This window comes from Phaethon aethereus (assembly GCF_964289735.1).
Source record: "Phaethon aethereus genome assembly, chromosome: 2".
Lineage (NCBI taxonomy): Eukaryota > Metazoa > Chordata > Aves > Phaethontiformes > Phaethontidae > Phaethon > Phaethon aethereus.
In genome coordinates this window covers 81,864,786-81,885,893 of record NC_138582.1, presented here as the reverse complement: position 1 = coordinate 81,885,893, position 21,108 = coordinate 81,864,786, and the positions used below count along the sequence as shown (strand labels likewise).

Sequence of the window (21,108 nt, the reverse complement as noted above, 5' to 3'; positions counted from 1 at the left end):
GCATTGGCATAAAGTATTTAGGGCTGGTGTGCTCTTTTCTGTTCTTCCTTTGTACAGACTTCAGGAGTGGGGAGAGAGGAGCTACAGATGAGCCACCTCAGCAGAGGGTTGTCTTTCTCTACCAAAGGAGACTGTGAAAAGTTTTACCCTGTTCCTGAGATTTCTAATTCACCCATTTCCAAATCAAAACTGCTGTGCAAATTTGAATGCAGTTTTTCTCAGGGAAGCTTGATGTTTGCAAGTATAGATTCTGTTTATATATGCTCATTCATACATACTTGTTTCTTTATATATCAATATTTTGAACTTTATGGCACATTATGTTCTCCAGTAAATTTTGTTTTCATTATGTTTTTATAAATGTGTTCAGAAGGCCCTCTGGCCCTGTCTGAGAAACCCAATTATTATAATATGCTGAGGTTTTACATTTTGCAGCGTAAAACAACTTGCGAGTAGCCACATACAGAGGAGACTGAGGCATTAATGTTTTCTCAGAATGAGAGGGAAAAGGAAATACTCATGTAAAATGAGAAGCAGGCAATAGCAGGTGTTTTATGTTATGCTTTGATCATATTTTTCTCTCAGGTTAAGAGCCCTAACTATGGGGCTCGTCAAATCCTAGGAGATTCTTTGGCAAAACCTGTAGACTTTTCAAAGCCTGATTTATATGTACATATGCACATTTTAAAAATGCCTTCTTGCAAATATAAAACCTACTTTGAAAAAAAAAAAAGGGGAAAAGAAAAATGAGCAGCCTTTCTCCAAATTTTCATAGGCCGTGAGTTTCCAGGCTCAGGTGGGTGCATGCTGCTTGGCTTCTCAGCCCCTTCTTGCGGAGGCCCTGATGACTTCCATTTGTTCCCCTCTGTCAGGAAATTCCCAAACTTCCTGAGCTGATTCACAGCTGACTTCATTTTTCACAGCTCTGAACTGATGAAAGGAGGAAAAAAAACCCAAGTGTTTTATCTCCATGTTAATTGTGAGAGTGTTTCAGGACGGGAGGTGGGCAGGGCAGTTGTGGAGGTGGTGACCCTTGCTGTTGCTTTGCAGGAATGTCAGCTCTGCTGGAGAGGAGGCCCGCAGAAGAATGAGGGAGTGTGATGGCCTGACGGACGCATTGCTGTACGTGATCCAGTCTGCTCTGGGGAGCAGTGAAATTGATAGTAAGGTTTGTCACCTTTGTCTTTTCATGAGCAAGAAATCCAGGTAGTTGGGGTACATCAGGACTGTAAAGTGACAGTTTTGGTTTTGGGGGGGTTTTTTAATGCACTGTGAGGGGTGCCTTAGCAAAGCGTAATTTAGGCCATCTTTTCCTTTCCCTCTGTTGAGCTATGTATTTGTGTGCTAAGTATTGGATTTGTGTCAGCCTGTGTAGCGTGCCCAGGGAAGCATGTCATCCTCTCACTTGAATTATTAAGAGAGAAAATGTGATACTGGTTTAAGAAGAGCAAATACATCATGTTCTATGTAAACTTCTTTACATTGCTCTGCTGGGTTTACCTTAAAATTAATTTTCAGTACCCAGTATGAGACAGAGGTAACAATGGTGAGGTAGGCTTCCAAGGCAAACAAACTAAAAAAAAACCTGAGCAATTAGTAGGCAGTTATGCAGTACTACCAACATTATTTCCTTTTTCAAGAGGATCAATGAATGCTTTCAGTAACAACTGTTTTAAGATGCATTTTTTTGTCAACTTCTCCAAAAGCACTAGGATATGAACATGCTTCTCCAAAGGTGAAAGGCACTGCCCAGTTAAAAAGACTTCAGGCGTTTACAGGTTGAAGATTTGTAATTCATTAAAATATTCCAGAGAAGAAAACGGCTAATTTTGAATATATTTTGCTTTCTGTATATGGTACTAAATTAATTACAGTTGCTGCTCTAAGGCAAACTTGGTCCATTTGCAAACCCTTAATAATTGCAGGAGAGCAGCCTTTTACACAGAAGTTTTAAAGCCCACTGCGTATGTCTTACCAAACGATCCTTCCAAATGGTTGTCCATGGACCTCTGTGGGTTTATACCTTGGAGAGGGATAACCTCCAGAACTTTCTGGTCGTTAGCCTGAGCCAAATAGGTGAAACTTGCCCATGCGTTCAGGGTAGGGAGAGGGGAATGATGAGAGGTATGTAGCATTGGGATAGCAGCATGTTTTTGTGTTTTAAAAGCAAGAAAACCCACCCCCAGAAACCCTGCAACTCATTAGTCTCTGATCTTAGAAGGTCCCTTCCAACCCAAAGATTCGATGGTCGGCTTTCCGTTCGTAAAGGCTTATAAGAGCGACGGTGGGAGAAGGCCCACCCAAACGGTGGGTGCCGCGCTCGCAGCGGGGCTTGGAGCAAAGGCGGCTGCCGCCAGCCCCCTCCCAGCCGCCTCCTGCAGCGCAGCCCCCGAGGGCCGGGGTGCTTTTCGCTTCGTTAGCTTTGGAAGAGCTGAACGGGGGACCGTTTGAAAGCTCGCTGGTTTGGCTTGCCTGGCAGAAAGGAGAAGTTAGAGGGGCTTCACCGGAGCGGAGTGGGAGGTGGAGGGAGGGAGGAAGTCAGTTTATGCCCCAGCTCACAGCTCAGCTGCTGCTTTTTCGGCAGCTTCTTTGTAGGTGACAACTGACTTCCAGATTTTCCTTTATTGTCGAAAAGGCTAATTAAGGAGTGCAGCGTGTTTAGTGTCATTTGTAGCTGGTATGAGTTGGAAAAGCTACAAGCTAAGTCATATATGGAGGAAAAAAGGAAGAAATTGGAGAAAAATTGTTCTCCCTGCCCTAGTAGTTTTAACTTCCCATCTAAACAGATTTTTAACTGTATAAACATAAAGCAGTTGTACAGCTAAATACAAAACATCATAGTGTAGCCTCTTAGCTTGCGTCTTTATCCCAAAGTAGAATGTAATTTCAATTAAATATTTAAGTAACTGGCTCTGGGTCAGTTTTTTAATCTAGTTTTAAAAATGGTGCTATTATAACAAAAAAATGGGACTTCAAAATAAATTTATAAATGTTGTTTTCCAAATGCCATGATAGTTGCCCTGTTAGATAATTTTGTAATACTGTTGGTGACTGAAAACTGAAATACTGAAAAACAGGTCCCTGCTCTTGCAGGCTCTGAAAGAGGCTGGGGGACTTGCAAGCACACGCAGAGTTGTTGTTGGAGTCATTCCTCATGCTGGTGAAGTCAAGAGTGCATAAATCTTAGCAGCAGTGTGTCTTATAAATGTCTAATAAGAAAAAGCTATAATACTTCAAGTTAAAATGTTAAAAATTGGTGACTTAGACGTACGTACCTGAGAAAGCTACTGTTCATAATTTCAATTACAATACCTGTAGGAATAAGGAATACAAGGACCTTCAAAAGTTCAAAGCTGCAAGTCAAGGAGTGAAGTCTGCCCAACTGCATGGCTAGAACCAGCTTTCTTGGCTTGTACAAGAGATCACTTTGGTGTTGGTTGCATTTGAGGCTGGGAAGTTTGCTTATCGGTTTTTAGTTTGAGGTAATGCTGTCCTCTCAGTGGACTGAGCTATTTTGGTTTTGACATAATGAGAATTTTAAGTGTGAAAACTATTATTAGTAAAAAGGGGAACTAAAATTCAGAACCCTAATCAACAAATGCAGAGCTTCAACTTCAGCACATTATGGATGTGCAGAAGTAAATATTAGCAAGAGTGAATAAAATTCAAATATGGAAATGTTAAAGAAAAATAAGAGGTAGCAAACTTTGTATGGTCACCATGAGGTTTGCAAAGCTTTGAGGTATGAAAGGTGCATTAAGAACTTTCACATTTTCTACATATATATTTCTACACATGTTTACGTATTTGGCTGGAGATGTCAAATTAGTACAGGTGTAATGTGAAACTTCATTTACGTTTAAAAAATAAATAAATAAAAATTTCTGTCTAGGTGAGTCTGAGTTCAGTGTTCAGTATCACCTCTGGAACTTCATGTCATCTCAAAGACCAATTTCAAAAACGTGTGCCAAATGCATACCTGGCATAAGCTCATACAGTAGATGGAAGTAAATGAAGCCCCATCTGTTTGCCTCACTGGTGAATAAGGCAGAGTACGATCAAGTCGAAAGCCTCACAGTCATTCCATTCCAGGTTAATGGAGCAACAGAGATGGAATGTAGTGACTGTCGCTTTTTATCTCCAATGCAGCATTAGGAACAGTTGAAATAGATATAGATAGATACAGACTGGCTGTTTTAACTATGCTTTCCCTGCCTGCAGAAAATTAAGCGCATATCCTTCCTGTTAAGGGTAGTCAAACCAAATTGAACCAACTAAATGAGTAGGCTTCAAGTGAGTCTAAACTGAGCTTCTTTTAGACTTGCAGAAATTATCTTGAACTATCAGTGCTGTCTTTTTCCTCTGCTGGGTCTCGCTCCATTTCTGGATTCCTGCCACCATCTTTTACAGAAGGCACAACCTACTGCAGGGACAAATGGATGAAAGGGAAAGGCTGCCTACAAGTTATTTGCAGTCTGGTTAGAAGCAGTAAAAGCAGCAAGACTCATGAGATTTCTAGTCTTACGTCTGGGACTTGAGAAACATCATCTGTTCACACTGCAAGTATTAGTGAAACAGAACTAGGCTCCCATTCTGTTGGTAATTTACATAGAATTGATGCCAGAAATAACCTTTATTTCTGTTTTTAAAAAACAAACAAAAAACCAACCCCAAACCAAAACCCATAACCTATTGCCATTTTTCTTTCGTAGCATTTTCTGTTCACTGAGGTAGGACTTCCCTGACATTCTGTGCGTGTTCAGTATCTCTTGATCACTTTCTATCTCTGCTTCTGTTTCACGTGGGGCTCCACCATGAAGTTCAGAATGACAATAAAAAAAAAAAAATCATGCAAAAAAATACTGTCCAGATTACTGATTTCTTCCCAGAAAAATTCGTAAATCTTTTAAGCTGTGGTTACCTGCAGAGCACTCAGAAATGAGCAGATAATCACAGAATCATTAAGGTTGGAAAAGACCTTCAAGATCATCAAGTCCAGCCGTTAACCCAATACCACCATGACCCTTAAACCATGTCCTGAAGCGCCATGTCTACACGTTTTTTGAACACTTCCAGTAACAGTGACTCCCACCTCCCTGGGCAGCCTGTTCCAATGTTTGACCACCCTCTCGGTGAAGAAATGTTTCCTAATATCTAATCTAAACCTCTTCTGGCACAACTTGAGGCCATTTCCTCTCATCCTATCGCTAGTTACTTAGGAGAAGAGACCAACACCCACCTCACCACAACCCCCTTTCAGGTAGTTGTAGAGAGCAAACAAGGTCTCCCCTCAGCCTACTCCGGAGTGAACAGCCCCAGTTCCCTCAGCTGCTCTTCCTAAGACTTGTTCTCCAGACCCCTCACCAGCTTCGTTGCCCTTCTGTGGACATGCTCCAGCAACTCAATGTCCTTCTTGTAGTGAGGGGCCCGAAACTGAACGCAGGATTTGAGGTGCGGCCTCACCAGTGCCGAGTACAGGGGCACAATCACTTCCCTACTCCTGCTGGCCACACTATTTCCGATACAGGCCAGGATGCTGTTGGCCTTCTTGGCCACCTGGGCACGCTTCTGGTTCATGTTCAGCCGGCTGTCAGCCAGCACCCCCAGGTCCTTTTCTGCTGGGCAGCTCTCCAGCCACTCCTCCCCAAGCCTGTAGCATTGCATGGGGTTGTTGTGACCCACGTGCAGGACCCGGCACTTGGCCTTATTAAACCTCATACAGTTGACCTCGGCCCATCGATCCAGCCTGTCCAGATCCCCCTGCAGAGCCTTCCTGCCTTCCAGCAGATCCACACTCCCACACAACTTGTTGTCATCTGGAAACTTACTGAGGGGGCGCTCGATCCCCTCATCCAGATTGTCAATAAAGTTACTGAACAAGACCATCCCCAATAATAATTGTGCTGGGAAAATATATGTTCAAAGATTTATGATATTTTTTCTGCTTTGTATAGAGAGTGAGCAAGGAAAGGATTTTAACTTCTTTCTGGTTTGTTTTTATGTTTGTTTTTTGTCATGCTTTTCAGACCGTTGAAAACTGTGTGTGCATTTTGAGGAACCTCTCATACAGGCTAGCTGCAGAAACATCTCAGGGACAGCAGATGGGAACAGATGAACTTGATGGATTACTCTGTGGTGATGCCAATGGAAAAGATGCAGAGAGTTCAGGGTGCTGGGGGAAGAAGAAGAAGAAAAAGAAATCACAAGATCAGGTAATGAAAGTTACTCGCAGCTGTGTTGTGAGTGGTTGAAGTGCCCATCATTTAAAATATAAATTATTAATGCACTGTAGTAGAAATAAAGTGCATGATGCATAATACACAAAACTGTTGCCTTTGTTAATTAGCCAAGAGCTTAAAGAAGACTATGGCTCAAATAACGAAAGGAAATATGTTTGCTTGAGAGAGTTGCACATTACGTGGTGGCACCTGGAAACTGTAGTCGTGGGTGCACTGTGAACACCATAAATACCGTAAAGTGTTCAGTCTATTAAAGGAAGACATTTATAATGAAAAGTGTAAGTCTTAACATTCAGATGTAATCTGCATATACTTTACACTCTTCCCCACAGCCACCTGTGTGTAGAGAGGCCTTCATGCAAGCAAACATCAGGCTTACATTTGTATACTTATTTGCTTCAAAGTTAGTCTTGTGCTTTGCCTCTACATTTTGAGAGAAAACTTTACAGGACTGAGTCAAGTAATATGAGTTAATGTTAAAAAAGCGTGCATATTTTAATAAATTTAATGTCATTACACCAAACAAATCTTGAGAAGTACAGTCTTGATAGTTTCCTCAAGTTATATGAGGTGCTGTGGGTTTTTATTTTGGGTGGGTTGACTTTCAAAGCATATTTATCTCCTTGTTTTCCCATTAACAACTTAAAATTTGGTGACTGCTGAGAGTGATGTTAAGGAGAAAGACGTTGTTGTGTCAGTACACACACTAAACAGCAATGAGCATGGCTACTGATTTATAAACTCTTTCAAATGAGCTGTGCTGGCAGCAGGCAGTTCTCCATCTCCTCCTAGACGTAGTCTTTTCCATTGCCATTTATTTCTGTTTCAGATTGCTCAAAGAAAATACTCATTTGAGTAAGCAATTAGGCATACAGGGTATTTGCATAAATGATGTAAACCAGTATGGAAAATATTCCTGAGTTCATAAAGGCAAATTGTGTTAATGTGGAAATGTTATAGGAACATTAACAAGCTAAGATTCAGGTACTGAAAAATGCAGCAGTCATAACTAGTAAGGCTTTAATTTCACCTACTCTTCTAGTTAAACACTGCAGTCATCAGATAACTTGAATTTATTATGGCCTTTTGTTGGGATTTCTGTATTAGGCTACAGTGAGATAAGAAGTGCCAAAGCAAGTTAATTTTACCCCATAAAGCAGTCATCGTCCCTGTTCCTGAATTAATAGTTCCCACACACTACGCTCTAGTTATTCAAAGGGCAGCCACAAAAATAGTGTATCTGGATATGAGTGGGTCATACTGCAACTTGCCTTTCTCTTTTGATGCTCTGTTTACTAACACACATGCACGCACACACATACTATATCAAATCTTTTTAAACTTTTCTATTCCTTCTGTGGTTTCTGGATATCAGATTCATACTTTTAACTCTTTACCACTGACTGTTTCATTGTTCCTGTCAGACTTCTCTGTATTTCAAAGGTTCCCTGTAAAGTCTTTCTCCTCCTCCAGGCCAAAGAACTAATCTCTTTTGGCTGATTTCCTTTACAATATACATGCTTCTGCCTGCTCTTGGGTATCTTTTGTCTGTTTCTATGAGCATTCATTATCAGCATGCAGCATGGTAAAGGTCTCTTCAGATCTGATTTGTTTAATGGAAGGGTTTAATACAATTTTTAAAATCCAAAGAAAAGTAAAACTATGCACATATTTTCAGCTTTATGTTCTCTGGGCTTTTCTGTGACAAGGAAATAAATTCACTCCTTCCACAACTAATTTTTTTGTGGTGCACAGGACCACTTCGCCGTAAAAATATTTTTCTAATGATTTTTCTTCTTTCATCTCATTTCTTTTAAATCTGGACAGCCTACCCCATCTTGCCATATACCAGTTCTTACCTGTGACTATTATTCAGTTCAGGAGTTTAAGGAAGCCTTGTGAGCCTTCAACAGAGTAGACTGGTCTCACCCCATGATCCTTGACTGCTGTTGACCATACCAAACATTTTAAAATACATTATCAAGTTAACTAGAATGCTACTAAAAACAAATGTGGCTGAGGTCTATCAGCAAGACCACCATGCCAGAAACAGCTCTCCCAAGTTACTCTCATAAATAGAGAAGAAAAACAGAAGAATGTTTTTCATGTAACTGTGCCTTTACATTAATAGTATAGAGGTTGACCCCCAGCTCAAACTGGGGTAAGGGTAAAGGTAACTTGTGAAAAACACGTGACTATTTCTGTCTCAGACCCTAAGGACTGTAATTCTCTGCTGCCGCTGTTGTTTGTAATATTGTCCCTGCTGCTTATGTGTGATCAGCTGCTACTGAGCCCTCACCCCACAAAGCTCTCCAGCTGTAGGGGCCTTACATCTCCAACTAGGACATCATTGACATCAACCTCTCTGCCTTGTATCATCATACCACTCTTCAGACAGAAACTAATTTTTCCACCGCTGAAAATTTTGTCACTGCTGTTGGTATGCTTACTGCTGCCAACAGGTTTATTCTTTGAGCTGTATGAGAAATTAGTATTATGACAAAAAGCAGCTAGGGGAAGAAAAGATGTATAGTCCAATTTCAGTAAAAGAGTCAGAGAGTTGTCATTAATCCTTATTTTATTTCTTGTTATGCAGCCCATTATATACACATATGGCACTATTTCATTTCCTTTCTTCACTAAGAAGAAACAGGCTGACTTCTTGGCTTCATGCTCGTCTTGAGTTCCTCATCTGTGATCATTCTTGTCAACCCAGAATCGAGCCCAAAATCTGATTTTTTATTAGAATTGACACTTTTGAAATGAGCCTGACCTTCTCTTTCACCTTCTGTCAGGAGCTTTAAGGTATAACAGCAACATTTCAAGTTATATATCATTATGAATTGACTGGCACACCTCTAGCACACTTGCTAAATGGGCTGTAAATTCTTCTACTCAGGTGAAATAGCAGGTTTAAGGCAATAATATTTCAAAAAGAATAAAAAATAGAGCTGTCAGATATAGCTTTTCATGTGGTGAGACTACTATTTTACCAAGTATATCACAATACACTACTGAGCCATACCAAATTAATAAGCACAGAAATGGAGAAATGGCAGTGGCTCCTGGGTTTAGCTAATAATCTAAACTGAGATTAGGGATGAAAGGCTATGTTGCCAGTATGTTCTACTCTGGAAGAATATTGTTTCCACTGGTTGCTTCCTTGTCTTGTACAAGGTAGTTATGCCAAGTGTTGATTAGCAAGAAATCAGCTATCTTGAGAAGCTCCTTACAGAGCTTCTTAGCCACCATTTCTAAATTCTTGCTTGCCTACACAGAAACATGTCCTATCCCCTGGGAATCTCTCAGTATCATGTATGACCAAGTTGTTTTCAACATCAAAACTACATGGTTATTAAATAGAACTTGTATTTGTCCATTTGTGGAATATAGTGCAAAGCCCATTAGCTTCAGCTTCCTATGAAGAGGAGAGGGATGAGCAGAAGGAGATGTAGTGAGATGCCAAATGTTGTTGTCCCTGGGTTGAACTCCATCCTGTTTAATTTGGGAGGGGTCTTGTTTTCAGCAAAGATATAATGCGTAAATAGAATGAAATTATTTTTCTTAGTGAAATGTAATAATATAAAAAAGTTGAATAAATGCATTAACAATTATTTTAAGAATGTAATATAAAATCTGAAGTGTAATTTAGATTTATTCATATCTCAGATTAATAATAAAGATTCAAAACATTGGAATGTTTTGAAAGCATTCCAAACACCTTTCCCAAAATTGTAAACATTGTTGCATCATTTGGGGGAGGTTACCATTATTTATGAAATAAACTGTACCCAAAAATTGCCCAACTTTGTTGGGACTACCTGTTGCTGGACCACAACAGCTCTGCCCTACTCCTGTAGTCTCTGTGTCCGTAGGCAACATTATTTATATTCACCACCTTTCTTTGGGTCTGGATGTCTAAACAGAAATTTGACTTGATTTAAATAGTGATTTTCCTGCCTCCTTTGTGTCAGCTGCAGGGATTCCCATCGCCCTTTGTTGTGGCTTAACCCCAGCCGGCAACTAAGCCCCACGCAGCTGCTTGCTCACTCCCCCATGGCAGGTTGGGGGAGAGAATTGGAAGAGTAAAAGTGAGAAAACTCGTGGGTTGAGATAAAGACAGTTTAATAGGGAAAGCTAAAGCTGCACACGCAAGCAAAGCGAAACAAGGGATTCATTCACCACTTCCCATCAGCATCCCATCATTCAGCCATCTCCAGGACAGCAGGGGTCCATCATGTGTGACGTTTACTTGGGAAGACAAGCGCCATCGCTCTGAATGTGTCTCCCCCCTTTTCCTTCTTCTTCCCCTCAGTTTTATATACTGACCATGATGTCATATGGTATGGGATATCCCTTTGGTCAGTTGGGGTCAGCTGTCCCGGCTGTGTCCCCTCCCAAGTCATTGTGCACCCCCAAGCCTACTCACTGGTGGGGTTGGTGTGAGGAGTAGAAAAGGCCTTGACTATGTGTAAGCACTGCTCAGCAATAACAAAAACATCCCTGTATTATCAACGCTGTCTTTAGCACAAATCCAAAACATAGCCTCATACTAGCTACTGTGAAGAAAATTAACTCTATCCCAGCCAAAACCAGGACACCCCTGAAAGCAAGCCCTGTCATTTTGATTAATCTTTGTTGCTTAATTTTAGATTTCTGCTCTTGACAGCATTGGCCAATGCATCTCTTGGACAAAGGTTTCCAAAAGAGGTTGTTGGACTGACGTGCCTGCGGACAGCTGGCATAGACTGCTAAGCCACTAGGATATATAGGCTGAGAAACCATTGTCATCTTAGGGAGCCTGTTCGTTTAAGTCTTTGGCCTTCCAAAAATGCTTTTGGTGAGCACTGTTTAATTGCTGATATAAATTTTGTCACTGCTGCTACAAAGAGCATAGCATCTTGTACATCTCAAATGTCTAGGATCACTGGAGAGAGATCAAGATGGTTTTATTCATTGCTGGGTTTTGTTTGAGTTTTTTCCTAGATATCTTTTTTTTTTAGTAGCGGTATTTTGCACAGGCTGGGGGAAAGGAAAATACTCGTATTTAATAAATGAAAATGAAACACTGTTGTTTTGTTATCAAAGGAAAACCTATCATCGTGTGATACTCCTTAATAACAAACCCCACCAAACCCTAACTTTTGTTAGTACAAAAACCAAAATATGGAGAGCGTACTTCTCTTACTAAGTTGAAGCCTTCCCTGGTATTCAGTACAATTATACTGTAAACATGGATTTGCTTTCATTAAAATGAGAAAGAAGGTGGTAGATAATCTGTTGTGTGGCACAGGGGAGCATCTCGATAAGCGATCTTTTTCTCCTCTCAAACTGGCTTAGTAATGTGAAAACTTTGGAAACTTTTATTAGAGTACTCTTAGTCTCAAAAGTCTGTGTTCTTAAAGATCTTTATATTCGGCTTTTTATTCTTCTCAACTTTCATCCTTTCTTTGCACCACTTTCAGGAAATGAGAGATTCATATCTCACCCATGTAACAAACAGTTTGTCAGCTTCAACCACAATATATGTGGGTAATTTCAGCTGAAGGAGGGAAGCCTGGAAGGAATATTTGTTTATGACTTTCTTTTTCCTCCTTAGCATAAGCTAGGAAGAGTAATTGCATGCAGTCGTCCTCTTTTTCAGAGGTTCCTAATACATCCACAGCCTATCTCAAATAGACCTCACTGATCATTCCTGATGGTCTGCAACAATACAGTAACTGTTCCAGTAATTCACTGGGTAGAGTTGTTTCGCATGCTGCCTCGGTTCATTAATATTGAGCAACATGAACTGCAAAGCAACTTCTGCCATGCCTTAGCCACCATTTGAGAAAATAGACTGCAATATCGTTTGGGGGGAAATATTTTTTTCACTCGGGCAATTAAGTTTGTATTTATGAAATACAAAATAAATGGGTGAAGATCAGGAGAATCTCCTTTGCGCTAGCTTTTTTTCTGACCTGTATCAGTGCTGCGTGCCCTGCAACAGTTGGGCTGTACAGCTGCAGGCGCTGGTCTCGGCTACAGGGAAGATGCCAGAAGCCATTCAGCCCTTCAGTGAAGGGTTAGCTGAGGTGACACATGCAGGAGCAGAGAGGAGCTGAAAGAAGGAGTGCCTGACAGGTTATGGTTGCTTGTGCCCTCTACATCCCAGGAAGTGGCTACAGGAGCATCTTTTCTGTCACCCTTTATCGCATGCCCTTGAAGAGGCCACCATAGGCACAGAATGTACGTTACGCGTGGTTGGCAGTGACACCCTCCTGGCGCATGCTGCTCAGCTGCTCTGGGCACACGCGCCATGTCTGAAGAACAGTGCAGGACATTATCCAATGTCAGTGGATTTACTGCACCTTCACTGCACATGCAGGTGTGGTACCAGACTTCCATCACCCCTACAAGGACCCTGAGGCGTCACAGTGTCTTGAGAAAAACCTCTTCCCCCCACAGTTGCTAATAAATGAATGCAATCATGTGCTAAAAGAAGGCAGCAAGAAGGGCAAGGAAATGCAGTAATTTGTCTCACTTTTTTTTTTTTAAATGTTTTCCCATTACTGGTCAGAATGGCAAAACTACATTGGATATTAATTTATCTGCAAGTGTAATTTCTAGTGCCTTATAAGTACCAGCACAGCATGAACACATATACAGCTCTCTGTTAGCTGATTTTCACTGATTTTCAGCAGTGGGAAAATCGAGATTTGTATTGGGTATTTACAATTTGGGATTGTAAATACCTGAGTTTAAAAAAAAATTGTATCCCCACATGTGCACAAAGTACTGGGTCAATTTGATACATTTGATATATTATATGTACTTTGTCCCTGAAATAAGTACTCTGTGCAAACGCTGTTCACTTGCATAATGTGCCCTTAATTGGTGCAAATTGGAATGAGAAGGATGAAGACCTGAATTTGTGCCCTTGGACATCACAAGTCGTTTGTTAGTGGACTTACTAAGGTACAAAGTTCAAATCTGGTGTGAGGTCAGATTTGATGTGTAAGACACGTTTCTCATTTGTTTTCCAAAAAATTCTGACAGTGCAAATGATTGAATTTCGAGAGTTAAAATAAGCAGCAGGTTTTTATGTATTTTTTATGAGCTGACAAGAAGTCATTTCTGGCAAGGATAGTGTGATTTATATAGGGAGAAAAGGAGAACTGAGTCACATACAGTGGAATCAACCTATTGGTTTAAAGCCAGAAATGTATTAAAAAAATTCAAAGGCACAGCCCTATAACAGTGTCATTGGAAGGGATTGTTTCTCCAGAAGGCAATTTCCCTGTAGATTGTCAAGCACCACTGGGTATTGTTGTGCCAGTTCTTTTAAACTATGGTAACTTTTGTCCAGTGCAGTGTGTTTCATATCTCTGCAGCTTTCTGGTTTTGAGTAACTGTTCATGTGTATTAAATGGTCCCACTAGTTTTCAATTTTGGTGGGTTTTCTGCTTTAATTTAGGAAAACAAGTGTTCTGAATTCTCAATGGTAGTAATCTAGCAAAACCTTGCTAAAATTAAGCTATGTTTGTTGTTGTTAGATAAGGCTTGATTGATTGTCCCTTAAATTATATGTAGATTTTTAAAGTTAGCTTGAATAAAATGATGATTGATACTTCCTGAAAATGAGGGATGCTAGATCTTCTCCCAATACAAGTATCGTTGTGTTGTTTTAGTCATAACTAATTAAATCAGCCTGGAAAATTAACTGTTGCAGATCTAAACAAGGAGTTAATTTGGCCTGTGCTATCTTTGTATGTCTAGTAGGTGTTTAATGTTGTGATACGCATTTTTTATCTACGTAATAGCAGTAAGCTTTAACCCATGGCATTAAAAGGTTTACTTTGTATCGTGTCATGCAATCTGTACGTCAGAGGTGTTAGAAAAGAGATCGTATTAAGAAGTCGGGGCTTGTTTTTAACACTGGTATTAAGGCTATGAATTTTCTAAATCTCTTTATCTGTTCAAAGCAAAGAAAAATATATATTGCATATATAGATAAAAATCACATTTAAAATATTATTAAAAGTGCCTTCCACATCTTACTTTTGTTTTAAAAAAAGCAAAAAAAGTCCTTGAATTACCTTCTGTTCAAGATGTTTCATGCTTATGTGCAGTATTGTGCATTCCACTGGAGAGGTGAATCACTCTTCTCCTGGAGTGAAGTTTCTCTTTCTGGTAGGAGTGGGTTTTGTGCAATAAGCTGCTTGTTGTCCAGATGTTAGTATTGCCCACTTGGGATATCAGAGTAGGGTTATTTTCATGGCAAAACTCTGTATGTGATGAGAGGAAGAGTCTGTGTCATGAGGGAGGGTTGTACTTACTGCCTCAGAGTCTCACACTGTACGACTGGCTGGCTGTATGGCTGAACACCTCCAGAACTTGCGCGACGAGAAGCCAGAAGTTGAGCAGTTGGAGAAGACTTGTCACACTCGGGCCTTTCAGGGGTGGAGGGCTCATGGCCTTGCACGATTTCATTTTCCATATTAGTATTTGCTGTTGTTTTTTCCCTCTCATGAGAAGAGAGAGAACACGGAGAACTGCAGGGCATGAAAAAGGAAATTCTCTTCATATCCAAGTTCTAGATTTGCCTCTTAAGATACATTCACGTTCGCTGGTCTTCTGTTCGCACCCAAAAAATTAAATGCAGTGAAAAATGGTTTTGTTATGTCATCTAACTAAAACACTGTGATTTCTGCCAATGCTCTAGCTCCTCTGTAAAGAAATTTGGTTTCTCTATGAGGAATCATGTGATATGCTAAAACTGAGAACGTCTGCTTGCAGGCAGATACCTTCGCCCATGCAGACGTAGATGTTATAGCTTCAACTGAGGCAGTTGTCAAGTATTCTGCTGTTCCTTGCTGACAACCTAATTTGTACTTTCCAACAGTGGGATGGTGTAGGACCTCTCCCAGACTGTGCAGAACCACCCAAAGGAATCCAGATGCTGTGGCACCCTTCAATAGTCAAACCCTACCTCACACTTCTTTCGGAGTGCTCAAATCCAGACACACTGGAGGGGGCAGCAGGGGCACTGCAGAACTTGGCTGCTGGGAGTTGGAAGGTAGGAATATTAACCTGATATGTATTTCTTTTTCAGTTCAGAAAACCTCTACAAATGATAGCAAATTGGTTATACGAATGTATCTGAATGATCCTGGTAGTGGAGTAACTCTCTGTTTTCACAGAAGTATCTGCAGTCAAATTTGAGATAGTATTTTAAGTCTGAATTGATACAGGTAGTCATATCATAGGACAAGTCAGCATGCAGCAGTGAAGATCACATTGATCAAGTCAAGTATAAAAAATTGGCACTGAAAACCAATAACCAAATGAGGAGAAGCAGCATCTTTATGAATCTGGGGTGACAGAGCCATGAAAAATGAGCCAAAAGTATCACCAGTGACAATCAAATGAAACCGTATTGTTTTGTCACTGCAGAAACTGGTTGACATTTTGTTTCTTAAGAGAAACCAGGCAAGAGCAGAGGAAGATATAAATGATGTGACACCAACACAAGTAATATTACCATCTACTTTTAAAAAAAAATAAGACATTATTAAAATGCGTCAACAGTATGATTAAATATGTACAATGAGCAAGGAAATGCTCAGTCGAGACACTCTATTCCAGTTCGTCCTACTTTTGAATTACAATCAAAAGATCCATTTTTCTCTCTCGCATTATTTGCAGTGAACTGAGAAAAAAATTAAGAACTCATTTATTAGATTTTGAAATTATTTCTAAACTTAGATCAAATCAATAAAATTCAAGATAACGGTTGAGCCTGGTTTACTTTTTAGGGCAATCCCTTCATCACTTTCCTGATGGTAAACTGGTTTGTTTGGGTTAAAGTACTAACTATCTGGTCCTATTATATAAAGATAATGCCTTGATTTTAAATTAACTCTCAGTGGGAATATTTCACATTTATGATGAAAACATGCATGTATGGGGAAATGCAGTTATCAAAGTTAGGTTTCAGAAGGTATCCTGTTTGGTTTTTAAGCACTTGGACATTTGTATGTGAGATGTAAATGTTAATGAGGCATTCATTTTGGAATGTTAGCCCTGAGGTTTTACTAGAAGTTGAGTTGGCACATTCAGTGGATCTTCACAGACATGTGATTTTGTTTTTGAGCCCACCAAACCTATGAAATGCCTTTGACCGTTGCATTCATTGACATATGAAATGAGTAACAAAAGTATCTGTCCAGTGATTTCTGTACTGCAAAGTGCTACATATACACTGTGCCTGAAAATCATTATACTTTTATTATTCTCATATTGTAGACCACATCAGATTGTGTAATCCTGGCACAGAAACATGATAAATGTGTTTTATTCATCTGGGAATGGGTGTAGCCCTGGTCCACATGAGAAGACAATGCATGCGTATTTGCCAGGACTAATAGGAGAGCTAAAATCCAAGTGGTGCCCCTTCTCCCATTTCTAATAAATCTGTACCTGTCATCCTTTAGTTGGCAGAAGTGTATGGTGGCGAGAGGAAGGAAGGCTCCACAGAGCTCTTTGGCAAGTGACGCGTTAGAAAAAGTGTTTTGAACTTTAATACTATGCCTGCCGATACCATGGGAAAAGCTCAGTTGTTCTCGTGTTGCTCTGTTTTTCTAAAGATTCACCAATTCCATTACAAGTGATGTGCAGACACAGAATGAATATCCTTAATTTCACATGTGGTACTAGCCATTTTTGTGAGGGGAATAATCCTCTTTGGGGATTACATAAGCATTGATGTTTTCACCTTTTGACCTCTCTTTTCCACTGCTGCAGTCTTCTGGATATAAAATGACTAAATAATAGACAGAAAACTCTTAAAAGAAGAGGTTATTCCTAAGGGAGGTTTTCATTTTTTTAGTTCCTCCAAGAAATTGTAATTGTATAAAGTATGGGAAAATATTTCTTTTTTTTTTTTTTTACTTGAAATCTTTCAAGAAGAACCTTGTGATCGACAGAGAGAGAGAAAAAAGAGCTAACTGCATTAAAATAAATAATGTTGCTATTAATATTAATAGCAATTGTGGTGGGGGTTTTTTTCCAATTATCATTATTTTAATGCCAGAAGAATCCTAGAATATATGAGGCAGCCAGTGCACCAGGCAAGCTCACACACTTCCAAAGATGAAGTCTCTTCTGGAAAAAAATACAGCGCAGTTGGTATACTTGCATAATTCTTTCCTAGCCGTTTCACCCTTTTGGTTCCTCTGGTATAAAGCTGTCTAATCCTCGTCTGTGACTGAGAGGTAACACTTATGACACAGGCAGTGCTTAACCAATGTCATTATGAAAGGAAAGTGAGCAGGTAAAAGGAAGCCCGAATAATTTTTAAAAAATAAAAAATTGTGTAGGCGATTGAGATACATGTCTGCCACTAGAATTAACAGATGATATGGATCTAAATCCCCTAGATTGCTTTCAAAAGTTTCAAACACAAAAAGAAAGCAGCAGTACATACCTTGAAGGATTAATAGCTGAGAGAGGCCGAAAGTTTTCGTTATTTCAGGGCATATAGTCTCTCATTGATACATACACATAAAATCAACACATGCACATAATAAATCTTCATCTGTAGGACATTTTTAGCACTTTTTCAGTTGCAGGAATTCCTTTCAAAGCTAAATGCTAACAAAAAAGAAAAAAGTGTGACATATATATGCAAATAATTTTTCTATGTCAAGATAAAACACTTTGGACCAAAGTCTTGCCAGATATTACCCATCTGCAAAGTAAACTTTTTTTTACAATGACTAATACAATATTTGGTCTGTGTAATTATTATTAGAACCAAGACAATCTATAAGAAATCAGAAAAGGAACATACTGGTGACAAACACATTAATAGGTTCAAATGAAAGTTTACCAATAAAACAGGATACTGATCTGAGGTATGAGGAGGGATTTTTTTCAATGTGAAAATTTAACCTGGGATAGAACACAACTGCATATCTTGACTTTGATATATATTCTGGTTCTGAAGAAGAGATTGACAGCTTATGTACAAAGCGAATCTCATTTTGGAAGAGGCTGTTTGAGGTGAATATGGAAGTTCATTTATCTCGCTCTTCTGCACCAAGACGTCATTTCATAGGGAGGACACTGGTATTGGAATTTGAAGGAAGCAAAGCCATTCCTTTCATCGAAAAATATATACGTATTGTCGCAGATCTTTCTTTTTTGTTCATGAACTTATTTGATGCATCTACGCCTAATATGAATGGCCCTTCTGGAATAGTATATATGGAGATGTCCAAATATGTATGCTTTTGGGTGGGGTTTGACATACTAAAGTTTTCCACATCGCTGCCAGGATACAACTTTGTTTAAGGTCTGACTACTGCATTGCACAGTAGCCTATGATACTAGCAGTTGGTCACTGCATGTCCCTCTCCTGATGGAGTTGATGACCACTAGCAGTACACAGCCTACAGGTCAGGTTGTCAGTGCAGTACGTGCATGCACCTACCTCCTTCTGCAGAACTCAGAGTTCTGAGTGGGTTTCTGTTTGAGGGGAGTCATTGCTTCCCAAAATATTTTCTCCCATCAAATCATAACCAGAGTATTTTCACAGTATCCTAAACTTCCTACAGGCAGAAGAGGCAACGCATAAAAAGGGTGGCCATTGGTTTTGGTTTCTTTCATTGCCACTTGAAGAAATATTTTCTTCCAAAAGTAGATTTTTTCTAATCAAACGTAATATGAACTTGTGTTTTAAAGCTGCTTAGTAATAGGAAAGACAAATCTAGACAAATACATTCCTCATCAAGCCTAGCTAGAGTTTTCACTAAGCAAATAAGGCCTTTGGAAGCAGTGGAGACTCTTTACTTCCCATTAGGTATTTACTTTCATTGGGAGCTCTGGTTAGTTTTCTTTGCCACTTAATTTGGGGTTTGCCAAGTTTGCTCACAAATGCACAAACAAAAATAGGTTTGCTGACTCAGCTGCATTCTGAAGACACTTGCCTGCTTATTAAGAAATTCTCTCACTATAACACTTCAAACCTGAAGTCCTTTCTGCAACCTCATATCATTATTTATTTTAATACTTTGGGTTAAAAGAATTATGAGGTATAAAATTACAAGACTTATCCTGTAAAAGGAAATCTCCGTAGATCTTTTATATCTAGTGTGGCATCAGTATTTTTCCTTAGATGGTGAGAATAAAAGCAGTACGTTCTTTTTAGTTTTCACCTTGGTCAATTGGCTATTAATACATTAAATCTACTGAGCCTGTAAAAAGTTGTATGCAAAATGTCCTAGAGTTAATGATGTCAAGAATCCAAGGTTATGTCCGTTCTGGACAAAATTTCCCCTTCAGGAAGAAAGGAGATATTGGGATATCTGCATATGTCTATATATATGTGACAGCTAACTTTAGACTGATGTCAGTTTATCTGCCAGAGACAATTCTGCAATACGTGTTGGTGTGAAGTCATAAGTTAAACCACGACAGAATCACAGAAGGGCTGTGGTTGAAAGGGACCGTTGGAGGTCATCTGGTCCAACCCCCTGCTCAAGCAGGGTCGCCTAGAGCCAGTTGCCCAGGGCCATGTCTAGATGTATTTTTAATGCTCCCAAGGATGGAGACTCCACAACAACCACAGTTGTGCCAGTGCTTGGTCACTCCCACAGTGAAAAAGCATTTCCTGATATTCTGCAAACCTCCGGTGTTTCAGTTTGTTCCCATTGCCTCTGGTCCTACAATATTACATTTTCTGTTACATGGAGTTAAAAACAAGGTATTGTGACCACAAGTAGGATTTCCTTAGTTTTCTCAAACCCTTAAAAATAATTTCTTCATGCATATGATCCTGTTTTGTTTTAAGATACTATGATAACTTATATAGGTAATACATATCTTTTAAAAACAGGAAACAAGATCTACTATATTTCTGTTGGAAATGTAATGGCTTACATTAGAACAGGTAGCACACCTGCTCTGGGCCTTGTTTAGTCCTTTCTGTGCGCCCAGTCTTCTGTCCCAGTTGCTTTTCAGGCTTTAAAAATTTCCCTCTTCAGCCTTAATGACCAGGTGGCCAGCTTCATTTTCCTGAGTGTCTGTTAGTTCCTTGGGCTCCTTAAGATCAGGAAAAAGTGCTGCTCTGTTTAAGTCTTGCAATTGCATGAGGCCATGGCATTCCTTGGCTAGTTCTTTCTACCTTCTTTCCTTTCACTTCCATGTTTGGTCCTGCTCAGCAGGGAATGATAAGGGTCTTTGGTTAGAAAACTGAATGTCCCTGCCTTTGATCCCCAAGAGGTATAATACCCATGTGAACAGAGTTTATGGGTCATTGACCTGATCTCTTGAGATAGCTAGATGAGATCTTGGTTTTTGTTCCTTAAGCGAATAACTACATTTATTTTCAAAATTCCATCCCAGAGAGATCTGAATCTCATGGGAGCAAGAGCTTCATTAAGTAAATTATTAGATAAGGAAACTGAAAACATAAAAGGGACTGATTCAGTCACAAGGTCAGTGCAGCTACTTCAAAGAGGAGTATGAAAAGAGTTTCAAGCTCCTTACCATCCAGACACTTGCAGATAATGAGTAATTATTGTCTAAAGCAGCAGACATCTAGGTTATCAATCTTAGTCTTATCAGGCAAGGACATATTGTGGGTTCCTTGCCAGACTTTTCTGATGACTCTAGTTATTTACATATTAACCCTTTGGAGTTTCATTTGGCCGTTCCAGGAGGAAGTTTTTTGGATTACAGTTAAAAGGCTTATATTCATTTTCTCCAAAATATCACTATTATGAATCCTTACATGATAGGATATAGAAGACCACTTATAACACATCACCTAATCAACGAAGGCAAACTTTTTAAATAACCAATGCATTATTCTGTCAGGAGTTCT

The 21,108-nt window shown here is 39.6% G+C and overlaps 1 protein-coding gene across 1 annotated transcript in view; it reads left to right on the top strand.

Annotated features, from left to right (window-relative positions):
* CTNND2 (catenin delta 2) overlaps window positions 1–21,108 on the top strand; it is a gene marked incomplete at both ends in the record, with an annotated part of 569,531 nt that overhangs the window by 466,477 nt on the left and 81,946 nt on the right. The window contains 3 exons of the mRNA XM_081996266.1: window positions 1,051–1,168; window positions 6,027–6,212; window positions 15,124–15,297. Coding sequence (XP_081852392.1) covers window positions 1,051–1,168; window positions 6,027–6,212; window positions 15,124–15,297 — 478 coding nt within the window. The remainder of the gene's footprint in view (window positions 1–1,050; window positions 1,169–6,026; window positions 6,213–15,123; window positions 15,298–21,108) is intronic.